This window comes from Heterodontus francisci, chromosome 13 (genome assembly GCF_036365525.1).
Source record: "Heterodontus francisci isolate sHetFra1 chromosome 13, sHetFra1.hap1, whole genome shotgun sequence".
Lineage (NCBI taxonomy): Eukaryota > Metazoa > Chordata > Chondrichthyes > Heterodontiformes > Heterodontidae > Heterodontus > Heterodontus francisci.
Window position 1 is genome coordinate 88,567,419 of NC_090383.1, and position 17,275 is coordinate 88,584,693.

At 42.6% G+C, this 17,275-nt stretch overlaps 1 protein-coding gene across 14 annotated transcripts in view; it reads left to right on the forward strand.

The window, feature by feature from the left end:
* The first annotated feature begins 787 nt into the window (after positions 1-787).
* mta3 (metastasis associated 1 family, member 3) overlaps positions 788-17,275 on the forward strand; it is a 366,201-nt gene continuing 349,713 nt past the window's right edge. For 13 of the 14 annotated variants that reach the window (XM_068045144.1, XM_068045146.1, XM_068045152.1 and 10 more), the window contains exons 1-3: positions 788-1,052; positions 2,873-2,940; positions 7,874-7,967. In XM_068045144.1, the coding sequence (XP_067901245.1) occupies positions 1,025-1,052; positions 2,873-2,940; positions 7,874-7,967 (190 nt within the window). In that variant the 5' untranslated portion in view covers positions 788-1,024. Of the gene's footprint in view, positions 1,053-2,872; positions 2,941-3,036; positions 3,130-7,873; positions 7,968-17,275 lie in introns of those variants that run through there. The other variant, XM_068045148.1, reaches the window with a different exon arrangement.

Genomic DNA, 17,275 nt, shown 5'->3' on the forward strand with positions numbered 1-17,275 from the left:
TGGAGGGGGAGGGGGTGAGAGGAGGGGAGGGGGAGAGGCATGTGGCAGGAGGAGGTAGGGATGGTAGGAGGGGCGGGAGAGGGATGGGTAGCAAGAGCAAGTCACGGGGGGGGCGGCGTCTGAGGAGGGTGAGTGGGGATAGGGTGGGATTGGAAGGAGCCAGGGATGAGATGGGTGTGAGGCAGGGGAGGGGTTAAGGATGGAGAAGGGGGGTGGGAGGGGAAGGTGCGTGGGGGAGTGGGTTAGGGAGGTGTTGAAGGTGGGAGAGCGATTTGAGGTTGGAGACGAGGAGGGAGGGGGGCCGGGGGTGGGGTAGATGGTGGGGTGGTGGTGGTGGGGAAGGAGGGGAGGGGAGGAGTTGGGACTAGACATGAGGGAGGATTTGGTGTGGCATTGCAGGAGGGGAAGGGGTTGAAGGTGGGGGTCGAGGTGGGTTGGAGGCAGGGTTCGGGGTTAGCGTGAGGGAGGAGTGGTGGTGGGGTTGAGGGTGGGGGAGGGGAACATTTGAGCTTGTGGGGGTGGGTGGAAGGGGAGCGGGTTGAGGTTAAGGGTGGGGTGGAGGGAAGGTGGGGAAGGGGAGGTGCTGAGGGTGGGGGGAAGAGGTGGGGTTGAGGATGGGCATTGAGGGTGCGGGAGGGGAACAGTTGAGGCTGAGGAAGTAGTTTGGTTGGGTGTAAGGGAGGAGAAGGGTGGGGTGTGGGAAAGGGGAGGGGTTGAGGGTGGGGAGGGGTTGGGGGAGGGGTTGAGTGTGGGTGGGGGAGGGGTTTGAAGTTGGGGGGGAAGGGTTGAGGGTGGGGGAGGGGAGTCAGGGCGCTGAGCGAGGCCGCTTTGGCCGCGGCACCGCCACAACAGCAGGAGGCGACGGAAGGAGCAGGAAACTCCCTGGTGACACGGGCGGTCTCCCTCCCTTCCTCCCTCACACTCAAAGCCCTTAAAGGCGGCAGGAGACCAACCGCCTCTCTCCCCCCCCGCCCCCAATATCAGCTTCTCGCCAACCGGGAAAAACAATAATAAAGGGGGCGGAATGGCGGCAAATATGTACAGGGTCGGAGGTAGGTGCCGGCTGATGTTTGTTTATTTATTGAAATCGGTGGCCGGTGGTGGTGGGGGGGAAAAGATGATCAGTTTGTGAATTGATAAAAGACTTTGAGCCCGGCCTTATTGTTTATTATTTGTTGTTGTGAAACTGCAGGAGTAAATAATAACACCTTTTAAAAAAAAAATTATAACTGGGAAAGTTCATCGTCAGGACTCAGTTGGTCGAAAAATGCCCTCCCCCCCCCCCCCCAAAAACTACTCTTTTAATATTTTGCAAAGTTGTTTGAAGTGGTTGCATGACTTTTTATTTTGTACTAGTTGTGTGTGAGAGTGTAAGGCGGCGGGGTCAGTGACTCTGATCAAATACATTTATTATCAGAGGGGAAAATGGCGAAGTGACACTTACTCACCCTTAGTGCTAGGCCTGTACCTTAAAAACCTGGGGTGTGCTGCACCGCTCCTCCTTCCCTTTAGAGGTTGAACAAAAGCCATTTATTCCTAAATAATCACCCGCTTTAAACCGAATCCAGTATTAATAAAATTGTAAACTCAAAGGCAAATGCACATTTATTTTAAGAGGAGAGATGCCATCTTTTGGAGTACTTTTTTAAAAAAAAATAGCATGGCTGCAGCATCACCGGGCAGATAATCTGCGTTTGCTGCCACCAGTTTCTGTTAACCTTTAAGATGCCGGCCCCCTTCCTTCTCCCGGGAGACTTTCAGACAGCCATTTACTGCCAGTTCCTGTGAGAAGCTTCATGCGATAGTGAAGGATAATTCCGTAATTTGGGAAAGAAACAACTGGTGTCCCAAGTACATGGGGTGGTGGTTAAAATTAATTTTCATTGAAGAAAAATTAATATTGTGAACGTTTTTATTGTATTTATAATGGAATTTTTCAATGTGTTGTGTTCAATTTGAGATTATAAATATTTTCTCACTATTCCTGTTCCTAAGCCTTTGATGTTGGGAGTGCACTTCCATCAGCACAGTTTACCCTCTGATACCTCACCCAAGTGAATGCTCCCCATTGTGAGCCTAGGTAGAATAGCAGTAGGCTGTTCATCCCTCAAACATGGGTTACCATTCAGTTAGATCATGGCTGATCTGTACCTCAAATTCATTAACCTGCCTTTGTTCCATCCCCATACCTAACAAAAATCTGTTGATCTCAATCTTGAACACTCCAATTGACCCAGCATCTGCAGCCTTTTGGGTTTGAGAATTCCAGATTTCTTCAATACTTTGTGTAGAAACAAAACCCTCCTGAATGACCAAACTCTAATTTAAAAATTATTCCCCCTTGTTATTGATTTCCCTCACCAGAGGCAGTGGTTTCTCTTTATCTACCCTAGCAAATCCTTTCAGCATTTTGAACACCTCAGTCAGATTGCCCCTCAATTCTCAAGAGAATTCAAGTCAAGTTTATGCAATCTGTCCTCATAGTTTAACCCTCACAGCCCCAGTGCCATTTATACTGATACAAAGGGCCTGATTTTAACTCTGCAAGTGGATGGGTTTTGAGTGAGTTAAGATCTTGCCCAGAGTGTTGGCAGGTTCTTGAATGTGGGGACCCTTGAGTTTGAGTCTAATTTGGTTGATTGTGGAGGCCATCAGAACCAAATGTATCCTCACTTGGGTCAGCAGGAGGAACTCTGGTTGATTTACTTCTTAACTTGTGGTGCTGGGGCCATTTGTGGCTTGTGCTCTGTTACGACCAGAGCTGACATCAGGAAATTGTGGCCCATAACTACTGAGCCTATGGAAAGTTGTATGTAAACACTTGTTGGGAATGTTGATGTGACTTTACTGGATTTCACTTTTTTTGTTACAGACTATGTTTACTTTGAAAACTCTTCCAGTAATCCTTACCTAATTAGAAGAATAGAAGAGCTCAATAAGGTATTTTGAATGTTTGTGTAAGTTTTTTGAAGGTAATTCACTCTTAATTTCTCCCCTCTTCATATTTTTCCCATCTCTGTTCTTTCTGGGCCATAGGATGCTAGTAATTGAGAAGATGTGTGACTTGTAGCTATGTTTCTGCTGCCTTTGACGACTCCAGCTGTCACAGCGCATTTGAAAACATTTTGGGTATGACTCACCCCTTGTTTTTTTCACTTTCTTTAGGCAACTGCTGGTTTCCTATGCTGTCAGCTTTGGCTTAGTGGTAGCTCTCTTGCCTTTGAATCAGAAAGTCATGAGTTTGAGTGCCATTATAGAGACCTAAGCAAACAATCTAGACTCTAATTTCTAGTGCAATACTTGGGGAGTACTGTCTTTCTAATAAAACATCAAACCAAGGTGCTGTCTGCACTATACGTTGAATTTTTTGAAGAGCAGGGAAGTTCTCCATCCAATGCCTCCAGAACAAATTATCTGGTTATTTTTCCCCTTTGCTGTTTGTGGGTCCTTGCTGTGTGAAAATAGATGGTAAAAAAATCACTGGGCCACAGTACCACATTTAAAGTAATTGGTAGAAGGGTTAGAGGGGAATTGAGTAATATTTCAGCCAGAGATTAGTGGGGGTCTGGAATTTCTGCCTGAAAGGTTGGTAGAGGCTGAAACCCTCATAACATTAAAAAAAAGGATATGCACTTGATGTGCCATAACTTACAGGGCTACTGACCAGAAGCTGGAAGATGAGATTAGACAGGATAGATCTTTTTCGGCTGGCATGGACACGATGGGTGGAATGGCCTCATTCTGTGTCGTAAATCTTTGTGTTTCTTCTATGATGACACTGAGCTCTGGCTCCCCACCAGTACTTTTGATCTTTGTTGGCAGACTGCTTGTCGACCATCCATTTTTGGATGAGCCTCAATTTCCTCCTGATAAACATCGTAAAGACCCAAGGCCATTGCTTTTGGATCCCATCCCTAACCTGTACCTTTGTCACAGACTCCTGCTACTATCTTACCAGACTCTTTCCAATCTTGGTGTCCTAATTGTTCTTGAACCGAGCTTCCAGCCCTACATTCTACTCTTCAGAAAGAGCACCCAGCCATATCCCCATGATGTTCAACGGCATTACCATCACTGAATTCCCCCAACTGTCGACAGTATCAGGGTTACCATTGACCAGAAACTTAACTGGGCCAGCCATATAAATACTGTTGCTACAAGAGCAGGTCAGAGGCTAGGCATTCTCCCCAAAGCCTTTCCGCCATCTACAAAGCATAAGTCAGGAGTGTGATGGAATACTGTCTGCTTGCATGGTTGATTGCAATGCTCAAGCTTGCACGATTCAAGACAAAGCATCCCATTTGGTCGACAACCCATCCACCAATTTTAAATATTCACTCCCTCCACCACCGGTACACAGTGGCAGCAGTTTGTACCACCTAAAAGATGCACTGCAGCAACTCACCAAGGCTCCTTGGAAAGCACCTTCCAAACCCGCAAGCTCTGAAACCTAGGTGAGCAAGGGCAACGAAAGCAAGGCAACACCACCATCTACAAGTACCCCTCCAAGTCACACACCATCCTGACTTGGAACTATATTGCTGTTCCTTTGCAGTCGCTAAGTCAAAATCCTGGAATCTTCTCCCTAACAGCAGTGTTAAGTGTACCTACACCATATGGACTGAAGAGGTTCAAGAAGGTGGCTCAGACAATTGGGGATGAGCAATAAATGCTGGTATTGATAGCGTTGCTCACATCCCATCCTACTTCACCCTCTATAACATTGCCTGTTTCTGCTTCTATCTCAACCTATCTGCTGCTGATTCTTTCATTCATACCTTTCCTACCTCCAAACTTGTCCGTTTCAATGCATTGCTGAGCAGCCTCTCATCCTCTAAACTTAATCTCATCCAAAACTCTGCTGTCTGTATCATATCTGGCACTGTTCTGCTTTGTCATCCTACTTGTTCTTGCTGACCTGCATTGGCTTTGTGTCTTCCAATGCTTCAATTTCAAAAATGATCATCCTTGTCTTTGAGCCCCTTTGTGGCCTTGTCCCTCTTGAGTTTGTAACCTTTTCCGTGGCTACAGCCACTCTCCCCCAATCTCTGGTCCTCTGACTGCAGTCTCTTGTGCGTCGTCCTCTCTTTGCTGCACTGTTGGGATATGTGCCTTCAGCCACATAGTCTCAATGGTCTAGAATTCTCTTCCCAAGCTCCTTACCATTTTTAATATGTTCCTTTAAACCTCTTTTCGCAAGCCTTTGGGTTACCGCTCCTAATATTATCTCATATGCATCTCTGTCCATTTTTTCTCTTGTGCCTCTGAACCACCTTAGGACATTTTGCTATTTTAAAGGTACTGTATAAATGCATTTAATGCCAGGATTTTAGTGGTGTGGGAATAAATAGTTCATAATCAGAGTCCTGTCCCTCCATAAGTCTTGGTGATAGTACTCCAACCATGTTTTGCACTTCCTTGGAGATTTTACTTTATACTTAGTCTACCAACCAGCACAAAATACTACTTGCATTCCTGTTACTGGATTGTACCCTGATGATTGAGTGTGGGCATTCAAAGTAACTGGTGATTGATAGAATTCCATGACTACTATTTATGTGAATTAATGTGACGCAGTTGCAGAGAATTTTGCTCTTCCTGGGTCAGGGCATTTTGCAGTAATGAAGTATTGTGAGAATGGGGTGAAGCGCAAAGAAATGACCCCATCAGTGTTGCTTTGTTACAAGACCTGCTCAATGTCAGCTGATCATGAAACAAATGGTTACGGAAAAGTCTAGTGGCCACTTGGATTACCTTTCTGAGCAGTTGAAATCTGACCCCTTTGTTGCGGGTGCTATGTAAGAAATTAGTTATCAGTGGAGATATAAATACAATGCTTCCAGTGGATTAATTGCACCTTGGTGGTGGGTGAAAGTTTAGTGTTTGTAATACAGGATGAAGCTAGTGTGCTGTTAGAAAAGTATGGACTTGTAGAAAGTAGATTTTAAGGGTTGGCTGTGTATAAATGAAAGGGGATGCCATGGATGTTGTATGTGCAGACTGACTTTGGTAAAGTGCATGTAAAAGGCTTGATACAAAAATGAAGGCATATGATATTTAAAGGGATGCAGCCATTAATTTTTGTGTGGATGGGTGGGGTGAAATTCATGGTGTAGAGTCAGATCGAGTTAACTATTCATTCACCTTTTATGACAAGTAAACCATAAATATTATTGCATGGGAACAAGTTGGGGTTGGCATGCCAGATCACTCTGAAAATCAAGGGGAAAGTGGAACAGGAGTAAATGAGTAGGGAAGATGGCATTGAATGTTCAGTGAGGAAAAATTCAAAGGCTGCGACCTTACCCTGAGTACACAGGCTCACTCCTTGCTCCAGCCTCAGCTTGAGACCCAACATATGCTTTTTGAAGAAGGTTGCATCAGAGAAGAGCAGGCAGTTACGAGGGGCATTGTACACAAACATGCATTAAAATCAGGATTAAGATCTTACTTTGGCTGTAATGGTGATGTGATGCAATAATTTCTTGCAGCACGAGAAATTTGAATCTGCTACATTTAATGTGCACAAGGACTGCTTCTGACATCAGCCCTGCTTTGGATGATAGGGCGATCTCCACTGAATCAAAATGAGGATGTGTCTGAGAGAATTGAATCTGAGATAAATGTTAATTTTTAAAATAATATCGTTACACATGTTCCTGGAGGAATATGTTGGTCTGAGTATATTGTATAAATATTTTTTAGATAACATTCTGGATATGTCCAAATATGTGTCCGATTCTGCATAAGCCTTGTTCTGCTCATCTCGCCTCTGAGGTGAGGCACAAAACCCAGTTTTCACGGTGGGCAGGTTTTGGATGGGTGGGTAGCAGGATGAGTTGGAAATTCACTCGCTGCTACAGAAATGAGGCCTGGGTTACATTAACTCCCGGGCCTCAGTTAAATCCTGCTGGCTGACTTTGCACCCATAATGGGCTTGATGAGGACCCTCCTTTCAGCACCTCCTCATATTCGAGAACGGGAATCGGGGGATTGTAGGAGTGTGGTGGTGCTCCTGTATGCTGCAGGGAAGGCCAAAGCTTTTCTTATTAGGAGCTCCTATGCTCCTTTTGGCCCCACAAGAAAAGTTTAAAAAAAAAAATCTGGGCGCCTCTCATTGCTGCTTCCCAGCTCAACCCACCAGTTAAAATTGCACTCAGGCCCTGATGCTGTAATTGGGACCAAAAATACATCTATAAAGAAGGCCGTTCCGACTTTGGCAAGATGTCCTTGCCGCCTGCTGAGTAGAACAGGTTAATATTTGGAATCATGGTTTCCTGGAGGCTTTTCAATGAGTATGTAACCTGGGTGATTTTATTTGCCCACCTGCTTGGTTTCTGCTGGGTGGGTAGTGTTAAACTTATCCCCGCAGAATAATGAGAAAGTGCTGTCAAACTTGGGGGGGATAAATTGGAAGGCAAGTCAGTCCAAGCATCATTGTTGCATATTTTTGGTGAGTGGGTTCAGCTGGCCTGTTGTTTTGGTTTAGTGTGGTGAGGGTCTAAAAGGAGGGGGTGTAATTGAACATGAAGGCAAAAAGAGTTATGAGACAGTTTTCTGTTTGGCAGAGAAAGTTACTTTCCAATGTGAAATAATATACTAAATGTGTACCCCTCCTAATTTCTCCTTGGGTTGCCATCCATTTTCCTCACATCTCTGAAATGCCTCGAGTTTTTCTACATTGAAGGTGCTGTATATTCTATGCGGGTAGTTGTCATGAAACATATACATGTGTGCATGCACATACATTTGTAAACATCATGTGGTGATTCATGCGTTTCTATTACTGATATTAAAACATGTTATAGCGGTCTATGTCCCTAAAAAAAAAAAAAGCATGGTTTGATAATATTGACTATTCTATTCTTTCCAGACAGCAAGTGGCAATGTGGAAGCAAAGGTGGTCTGTTTTTACCGGCGCCGAGATATTTCAAACAGTCTAATAGTACTTGCTGATAAACATGCAAGTAAGTTTATTTTAAGTTATCTTAAGACTTTAAATGCTGAATTTTAATTTTTCTGATTAACTTTGTGGTCTATTGCAGCAGATTTGTAACAAAATAAGACTATATCAGTTTAACATGTGTTTATTCAGTAGAGTGGTTCTGTAAATGTCACTAAGCAATAATTGGAAATTGCAGAACATTTGGTTTATGTACAACAGAATTATGTCTGTTTTAAAACTTTTATGTTGGGTTTTCAAGATTTCACTGTTACAGGGTAAATTTAAATGCTCATTAGAGTACATAGGGGTATGCATAAGTAACTGGTGTGAAATAAATCCCCAGCTTGTCTGTGTGTGGTTAGGTTTCTGTACCATCACTATTGCATACTATTCCTGGTGAAGAAGATAGGTAGTCAAACTGTTCATATACCTTTTCCTGTGCTAGTCTTGAACTGAGTGTTTGTTGGTTTATGAATGATGTATGTTTTCTTGGTGCTTAAATGTGAACAGGCATGTGAACATGCCCGACTCGCACCCGACGACATGTGTCTGGGTCGGGTTGCTCTTCCGGGTCCGGCATTTGGGCTCGGGTCAGGTTGGGCCGGGTGGGGACGCACTCTATCACCACTCCCAGTATATGGCTCCAATCTTAATGTATTTTTAAACAACATTTTAAGTCCAGTTAGAGTTTTTATTGCTTATCTGCACAAGCTTAAAAAGTGAAAAACGGAAGCTAGGTTAACTGAACATTCTGTCGGGCTCAGGTCGGGTATCATTTGCAGACCTGAGCCGGCCTTTATGTGAACTTATGGCCTATTACCCAGTAAACTCCAGTGCTCTGGCACAACCGCATACATATTATTCTGAATCTATTAGCACTGCTTTTTAAAGCTGTTTGACAAAAGAATTTCATTTGAGCACAATTTCTCTCTTCATCGTGCCTCCCAAAACAGCAGTTTATTGAAGAATGATTGATTGTACTTCAGTCTAGTATAATATCATTTAAAAAACTATTAAACGTAATTTGGTATTGTTGGCCCTAACTGCTAGTTAACTCTTGGTTGAGAAATCACTTTGATAAGAATCTTTTGTTGAACAGTAAATTACTGATGCCATGTATGGCCACTTGTCAGTGTAAAAGATCTTTGTACTCTTACGACCAGGTGAGAAAGGTGTCTAGGGTTCCCTCTCAGCCTTCACCTGGTCTTACTGTAACAGGGTTTAATTTTAAACACACTGTTTTCAGCTCCCCCTTGGTGAATCCTTGTTCACTGCTTTCCAATTATAAGGCAAAGAAACCAACACAAACAGGCTTTCTTAGGTTTAAAGAAGAAAAGTTGAAATTTATTAAACTTAAACTTTAATTTGGTTAACGGCAACGGATACACAACGTGCCCCATGCTAGCATGCATACGTAATACACACTTGCCAGTAGAGACAGAAAAGAGCAGAAGAAAAATAAAGTAGAAAAGTTTGAGGCAATATCTGAAGAATTGTTGTTACGGTTCTTCGAGCTCACTATAGAATTCTTGATTGTAGGTTGATCCTGCTTTTCGTTGGGTCCCAGTATTATTATTCTTAAACCTTGTTCACTGTTGGAGATTTTTCTTTCTTGGGGTTCATGTGTCTTCAGTGGATTCAGAGGCTTGTGAGAAAGAGATGGGAGCAGATAGGAAAGATCTTCTCAGTTCAGGAGCAAACAGATTTTCTGCCCAAAGTGTTAGTACAAATTCAAAAAACTCAGGTTGCCCAGCAGGTTAGTCATATGACTAGCTGGTTTGACCATGTCTGTTTGTGTATTCGGCCATCTTAGCAGTCAACCTGGAATGTGAGCTCTCCCACCTTCACATCTGGTGGTCAAAAGTCCATTGTGGGTTGAACATGTTAGGGAATAGAAACCTAGAAAAATAGGAGCAGGAGTATGCCATTCGGCCCTTCGAGCCTGCTCCACCATTCAATACGATCATGGCTGATCATCCAAAAGATACGATCATGGCAGCTTTGTCCTACCAAACATAGTCTGTTAATATGCAAATGTTTCCAGCCACGGCCGATCTGTTTAACAAGTCCTTTCTTCACTCCAGTAACAGTTTAAAATCAATGTTTGTGACAAAATTCATGTGCCTCATTCTTGGAAGGTTGGGGCCTAACATGAAAGTATGTTGCTTGTTTAATCTTATTAATATTGAAATCTTAATTTCTTCTTTTTCTTGAATTTTGGTAATCCTTATTTTTATCTCACACTATGTGTTTAATTAGAGATGAATCTAACTAGATTAGAAGGGAGAACTTAATTTGTACTTTGTGGGATTGCACCAATAGTTTTGAAGGTGATCTTTGTTTTTGAGAATTTTGTCTGCACTGGTTTGTGAGTAGGCCGGCTCTATCGTAACAAGCTTGCAAATAATGATGGTTTAAGTGTTACTTGGTGCAAGATTTGTATAGTCTGGTTTTAAAATATGTACTGTTTTGATGTGTATCACTCTTAAATAAGCACAGTTTAAAAAGTCTGTGATCTCTCTGACTCTTATTGGTCCTAAATCTCTTTCCTGCCAATTCCCGAGTATTAATAATTTTTAGTCACTTAGGGTACAAATATACATTGGCTTGTAACCAACTGGCTTGTGACCGTGCTTGCATGTACTTTAGTATAGTAGGTAATTTTATTTGTTCACTGGATACATGGTTTTAATTCAATATCCACTCACAATTTTTGTATCTGTTTTATGTAGGTTGGCTTTTTCCAGTGCAGTACAGCATAACCTTTGTGCTTGCACATTGATACAGACTTTTGCACTGTTCTGCAGAATGCTGTCCCTACCTAAAATTATGTAACATGAGATGGTTTAGCCAGTCTAAACATTTAGGTTTTTTTACACAGAAAAATGTATGAATTTCTTTGCGACCAGCAGAATTTTTGTATTCTAGGGCATTGAACAAACTGTTGATTTTTATTAAAGGTGGCATCACTTGCACATAAAGAGCAACTGTGTTAAAACTGTAGCAACTTTCATGTATTTCTTACAAGTAAAACTAGTGTTGTTGCCATTTTGTGTACTCTTATTGGAGTTTATGAAGAAAATAATCTTGAATCCTGAGTTGCTTTTACATTGCTGCCTGCCTTAGCCCTGAACTAATTGTTTTCTAGTTTCTCTTCTATCTCCCCTAATGCCCTCCCCAAGCTCATCTTTCCATGAGACCCACCTCCTGCCCCTTTGACCCTATTCCCACTAAACTGCCAATTATCCAACTTCTCTTCCTGGTTCCCGTGTTATCTGATTTATTGTTAACCGCTCTCGCTCACACTCACTCTCTCCAGGTACTGTTCCTTTCTCCTTCAAGTCTGTCGTCATCATCTCCTCCTCGAAAAAAGAAACCCTTGACCCCATCATCCTTGCAACTACTGCCCCAGCTTCAACCACCTTCTTCAAAGTCGAACACGTTGTCACCTCCCAAATCCATGCCCATCTTTCCCAGAACACTCTCATCTTTGAATCCCTCCAAACATATTTCTGTCCCTGTAACTGTATTGAAACCGCTCTTAAAGTCACAAATGACATGCCATGTGACTGTGACTGCAGTTGTACTATTCCCTCTTGCCCTTCTCAACCTTTCAGCATCTTTTGACACCGTTGACCCCTCTATCCTCCTACAACTCTTCACCATCATCCAACTGAATGGGACTGCACTTGCCTGGTTCCATCTATATCTATTTAATCATAGTCAGAGAATCACCTGCAATGGCTTCTTTTCCTGCTGTGGAGAACTCTGCTGTCTGTGCCCTTACTTGCACCAATCCCCGTTCACCCATCACCCCATGCTTGCTGACATACATTGGCTTTCAGTCAAATAACGCCTTGATTTTTAAAATTCTCACCTTGTTTTCAAATCGCTCTATGGCTTCACCTCTTCGCATCTCTGTAATCTTCAGCCCCACAGCCCTCTGAGATATCAGCACTTCTCTAATTCTGGCTTCTGGAGCATCCCCGACTTTAATTGCACCACTAAAGGTGGCAGTGCCTTCAGCTGCAAAGGCCAGAAGTTCTGGAATTCAATCCCTAAACTGCTCCATCTCTCTACCTTTCTTTACTCTTTTAGGATGTTCCTTAAAACCTACCTCTGATCAAGCTTTTGATCATCTTTTCAAATATCTCCTCATATGGTTCAGTGTCACAATTTTGTTTTACAATGCTTCTGTGAAGCACCTTGGGAAGTTGTATTACATTAAATACAAGTTGGTGTTGTTATTCTTTGTAGGCATTCCATGCTGCTTCCATTTTTCACTTTTGAGCTTGTGTGTCTGTTTTGTACAGTAGTGGAGATTTGGCCTAGAGAACTGAGATGCACAGGCTGCAAACAGAAATATGAAGGTGAGAGCCAATATTGCTCAATTGCAAGTAGCATACCTATAACACTGACTCCTATTTATACAGGGGCAACTTGGTGTTCAATTTTGGGCTCCGCCAGGGCCACTCAGTTCCTGACCTCATTACAGCCTTGGTCCAGACATGGACAAAAGAGCTGAGCTCCAGAGGTGAGGTGAGAGTGACTGTCCTTGACATCAAGGCAGCAGTTGACCGAGTATGGCATCAAGGAGCCCTTGCAAAACAGGAGTTAATGGGAATCAGGGGGAAAACTCTCCACTGGTTGGAGTCATACCTAGCGCAAAGGAAGATGGTTGTTGGAGGTCAATCATCTCAGTCCCAGGATATTACTGCAGGAGTTCCTCAGGGTCGTGTCCTAGGCCCAACCATCTTCAGCTGCATCATCAATGACTTTTCCTCCATCATATGGTCAGAAGTGGGGCTATTCGTCGATGATTGCACAATGCTCAGCACCATTTGCGACTCCACAGATACTGAAGCAGCCCACGCCCAGATGCAGAAAGACTTGGATAACATCCACGTTTGGGCTGATAAGTAGCAAGTAACATTTGTGCCACACAAGTGCCAGGCAATGACCATCTCCAACAAGAGAGAATCTAGCCATCTCCCCTTGACGTTTAATGGCATTACTATCGCTGAATCCCCTTATCGACATCCTGGGGGTCACGATTAACCAGAAACTGAACTGGACCAGCCACATAAATACTGTGGCTACAAGAGCAGGTCAGAGGCTAGGAATTCTGCGGTGAGTAACTCACCTCCTGACTCCCCAGTGCCTGTCCACCATCTACAAGGCACAAGTCAGGAGTGTGATGAAATACTCTCCACTTGCCTGGATGGATGCAGCTCCAACAACACTCAAGATGCTCGACACGTCCAGGACAAAGCAGCCCATTTGATTGGCACCCCATTGACCACCTTCACCATTCACTTCCTCTACCATCGACGCACAGTGGCAGCAGTCTGTATATCTACAAGATGCACTTCAGCAACTCACCATGGCTCCTTCGACAGCGCCTTCCAAACCCGTGACCTCTACCACCAAGAGGGCAAGGGCAGCAGATACATGGGAACACCACCCACCTGCAAGCTCCCCTCCGCACACCATTCTGACTTGGAACTATATTGCTGTTCCTTCACTCTCGCCGGGTCAAAATCCTGGAACTCCCTTCCGAACAGCATTATGGGTGCACCTACACCCACGGACTGCAACGGTACAAGAAGGCAGCTCGCCACCACCTTCTCGAGGGCAATTAGGGATGGGCAATAAATGCTGACAGAGCCAGCAACGCCCACATCCCCCGAACGAATAAAAAAAAATTAAGTGAAACTCTGGAAGAGCAGTTGAATCTCTGATTACAGAATTGGGTCAGTGAATTAACCAGAGTTATTATGTCATTACTTTGGGTTTATCTGAACTTGCAACGATGTGAAGCAAAAGCTGCTGTAGTTTTGTTTTATTATACAGTATTGGGTTAACCATAAACATTTTTACCTGAACTGTCTAGGGCTGTTAATATTATGGAAATGTCAGCTGTAAAGTTTGGGGAAATAAGAATAGGACAGATCACACAGTGTTGTGTTTATTTTTGAGTGTGAAATGCATCAAATAGCCATTTTATTAAACCAAAATAGACAAGTCTCATTAAATCGTTGCACTAGATGGATCTTTTCTCCCACCAGCCTCTTCCAATTTAATTCCCTTCTGTCCAGTGCAGTTGTATGGTGGCCTTCTAGTATTTTGTCTGTGTTGGCTATTCTTCGTATGTGATTCCAGCAAGTATTAGGTCAGTCAACTGTGAAGCATGACAAAATAGGGTCCAACCCATTTCTCATGTCCACTCATGCCACAGGAGTAACTAGATGGTGACCACAAATGGGAGCTGTAGCTGGTTTTTGCCTTCTCTAGCCCAGAGCATCAAAACCATCCATTCATAACATTCCAACTTCTGCCTTGAATAAGATCAGCTAACATAGTACAAAACAGAAGCAAATCTGAGATCTGCTCTGTTGGTGACTTTATAGTAGATACTTGGTTTTAACCTTGGAGAAGTAATCGCTGTGCAATGATCTGTGATTTAAAAGCAGATCATGATTTTAGAATTGAATGCAAAATGATACAATGTAATAATTTTAATACATCCTTTTTTATTTACATGGCGTTTGTCTTTGCAAACTATTTTTACATTTAGATGAATGGTGATTACTCTGAAGTCAATGCGAATATACAAATTCCGTTTAAAGGAGAAGTTGCATTAGTACTAGTCTCTTGCATTGACAACTATCTATATGGATGGTTCATTAGAATGCACCTGCAATAGATTTTAAAGTAAAAAACATTTGATTAATGGAACTTCACTTTCAAGTTGGAATTACTAGCAGCTATTTCTTTTTCAAAGAAATTTGAGTGTAGATATCATGAAATGTTCTGCTATTGCCAATAATTTATAGGGTGAATAGGAAAAAAATCTTCATACTGTTTGTGCTTTTGTTTTGTTTGGTCTTTAAAATTAAGGGCAGCGCAGTGGTTAGCACTGCAGCCTCACAGCTCCAGGGACCCGGGTTCAATTCTGGGTACTGCCTGTGCGGAGTTGGCAAGTTCTCCCTGTGACTGCGTGGATTTTCGCCGGGTGCTCCAGTTTCCTCCCACAGCCAAAGACTTGCAGGTGATGGGTAAATTGGCCATTGTAAATTGCCCCTAGTTTAGGTAGGTGGTAGGGAATATGGGATTACTGTAGGGTTAGTACAAATGGGTGGTTGTTGGTCGGCACAGACTCGGTTGGCCGAAGGGCCTGTTTCAGTGCTGTATCTCTAAATAAAAATAAATAAATAAAAAATAAAAGCAACATGGGCCCAGTTGACTTAATGGTATATTGTCTTACGCAGGGATTTGGGTTAAACTCCTTTTGAGCTTGTGTGTCTCATAGAAGGTACAAAAAAGAAAGACCGGAAAGTCATTGTGTAAATTACATGCACTTCTTGCCCACAGTCAGGTGATTTCTGAAGAGAAGAAAATTCTGTAGGCCAGTTTAGGAAATCTCTCTCTCTGACCCCTTTAGGAAATGAAGGAAGCCCCAAGAGACCATAATGACCAGTGACACTAACCCCCAGTCACCCAGCTATCTTCAAAGTATAAAGATGTTTGACAGTCCCAAGAACTTGTCCAGCATCCTTTTGAATGCTTGTAAAAAAAAAAAAAACCTCTTATTCCAGCCAACTTCTCTGAAAAGAAGTAGAGTCTAGTTCTGTGCTTTCGTAACTTATGACTCTGGTCCTTTCTAATCTATCTAACTCAAATAGCATAACCATGTGGCTCGACTCTATTCTGCTATTTTGCAAACCATAGTCATATCTCTTTGAGGAATATGCTTTTACAAAATAAACTTCAGTTCTGAAAGCCTGTCATGATAAGTGACGTGTCATGACTAGGTATCAATCTAGTGGCCCTCCTCTGAACCTTTTCAAGGTCTCTATATTGTTCACTGTGCGGAGACCAAAATTGGGCATAGCATTCTAATGTGGCCTGACCAAGATTCTGCAAAGAGTTTGTTTTGACTGCTCCAGAATCAGCTTTTATTACTTTTTCAATGCCTATTTTTATTCTCCTGAGAGTTATTCTTAAACATGTAAAAATATTTCTACTTTAGTCTAATTAGTCTTTTTGTATATGATCAATTAATTAATATGTACTATTTTTTTACCTTCCTTTAATGCTAGGAACTTAGATGAGTTCTTTTTGTATGAGGATAGTTTTAAAAGCATTTAGTTTTTCATCAGTTTTGTCATTTGCCACTAGTAGGACTATCCAATCATCTTACACAAGCTTTCTGCCATCTTTTCAAATTTAACCCTTTTATAATCTAGTATTAACATTAAATTTCCAGCAGCATAGATCTGATTGATCAAGTTAAAGATGATATTATGGTCAGTAGTTGTCTAGGGGTCCCCCAGCACTTACCCAGAGAGTGGTTAAAATGTTGATCCTGTTATCACAGGTGTAGTAGTTAAGGGAAATGGCATAGATATATGCCAGGGGAATCTGGATAAACACATGAAGAAAGGAATAGAAGATTTTTCTGAAAGAGTTGGATGAAAAGGGGTCAGAGGAGGCAGGTGTGGAGCATAAATGTAGACATAGAACAATTGGGCTGAATGGCCTGTTCCTATGCTGTAAAGACTAACTTAAGATTGGTGCTACTCATTTCCTAGCCTGTTCCCATTTGCCATCCTCTTTTACAATCTTTACATGACATTTCTAAGTGTCAAAACAGATTTATTCAGCAGTTGATAAGAGTGCTTTGAGTGAAATCAATACAGTGTGAAACTAGTTTAACACCAGCATGGATTTATTGGACCAAATTGCCTATTTCTGTGCAGTACATTGTGCAATTCTATGTAATACTGGGTCACAATTAAAACTTGGTTCCAGTACCAAATTTCCCTTCGCTTCTTCCCTAATGTGTTGTGTAAGGAAATAACCATTTATCGTATCTAGAAATAGTTCAGTTCCCAGACTTCAATGCTAGGCATATTGGATGATCAACTATTGGGGAAGATGAAGCTTCCCATTATAGCCTTTTTAGCTTCTCTCCATGTGTTTTCTTCAGAAGGCAGTGACTTGCACTGAAGTCTTGAGTGAACTTTAGTGACTGCACTGGGTATTGTATGGCTGCCACAGTTGAATCGAGCACTTTCTCCAGCAACGTGTATTTGCAATGCAGTTAGGAGTCTGAATGTTTTTCTGTATTCCTTAGTTTGTATTCATCTGCTGCACCCCTCCCATTTCTCCTCTCTGCTTCCCCAACCCCCACCTGTAGCTGAGATTGGCTAGCATCAAAGACTAGATTGTACATGACCTTCATATTCTGCATTCCACTGGGGCACTCCTTGAAATGCATTTACCCACTGAGCCATGGACTGTTGCAGGAGAGGAGTTCTATTTTTT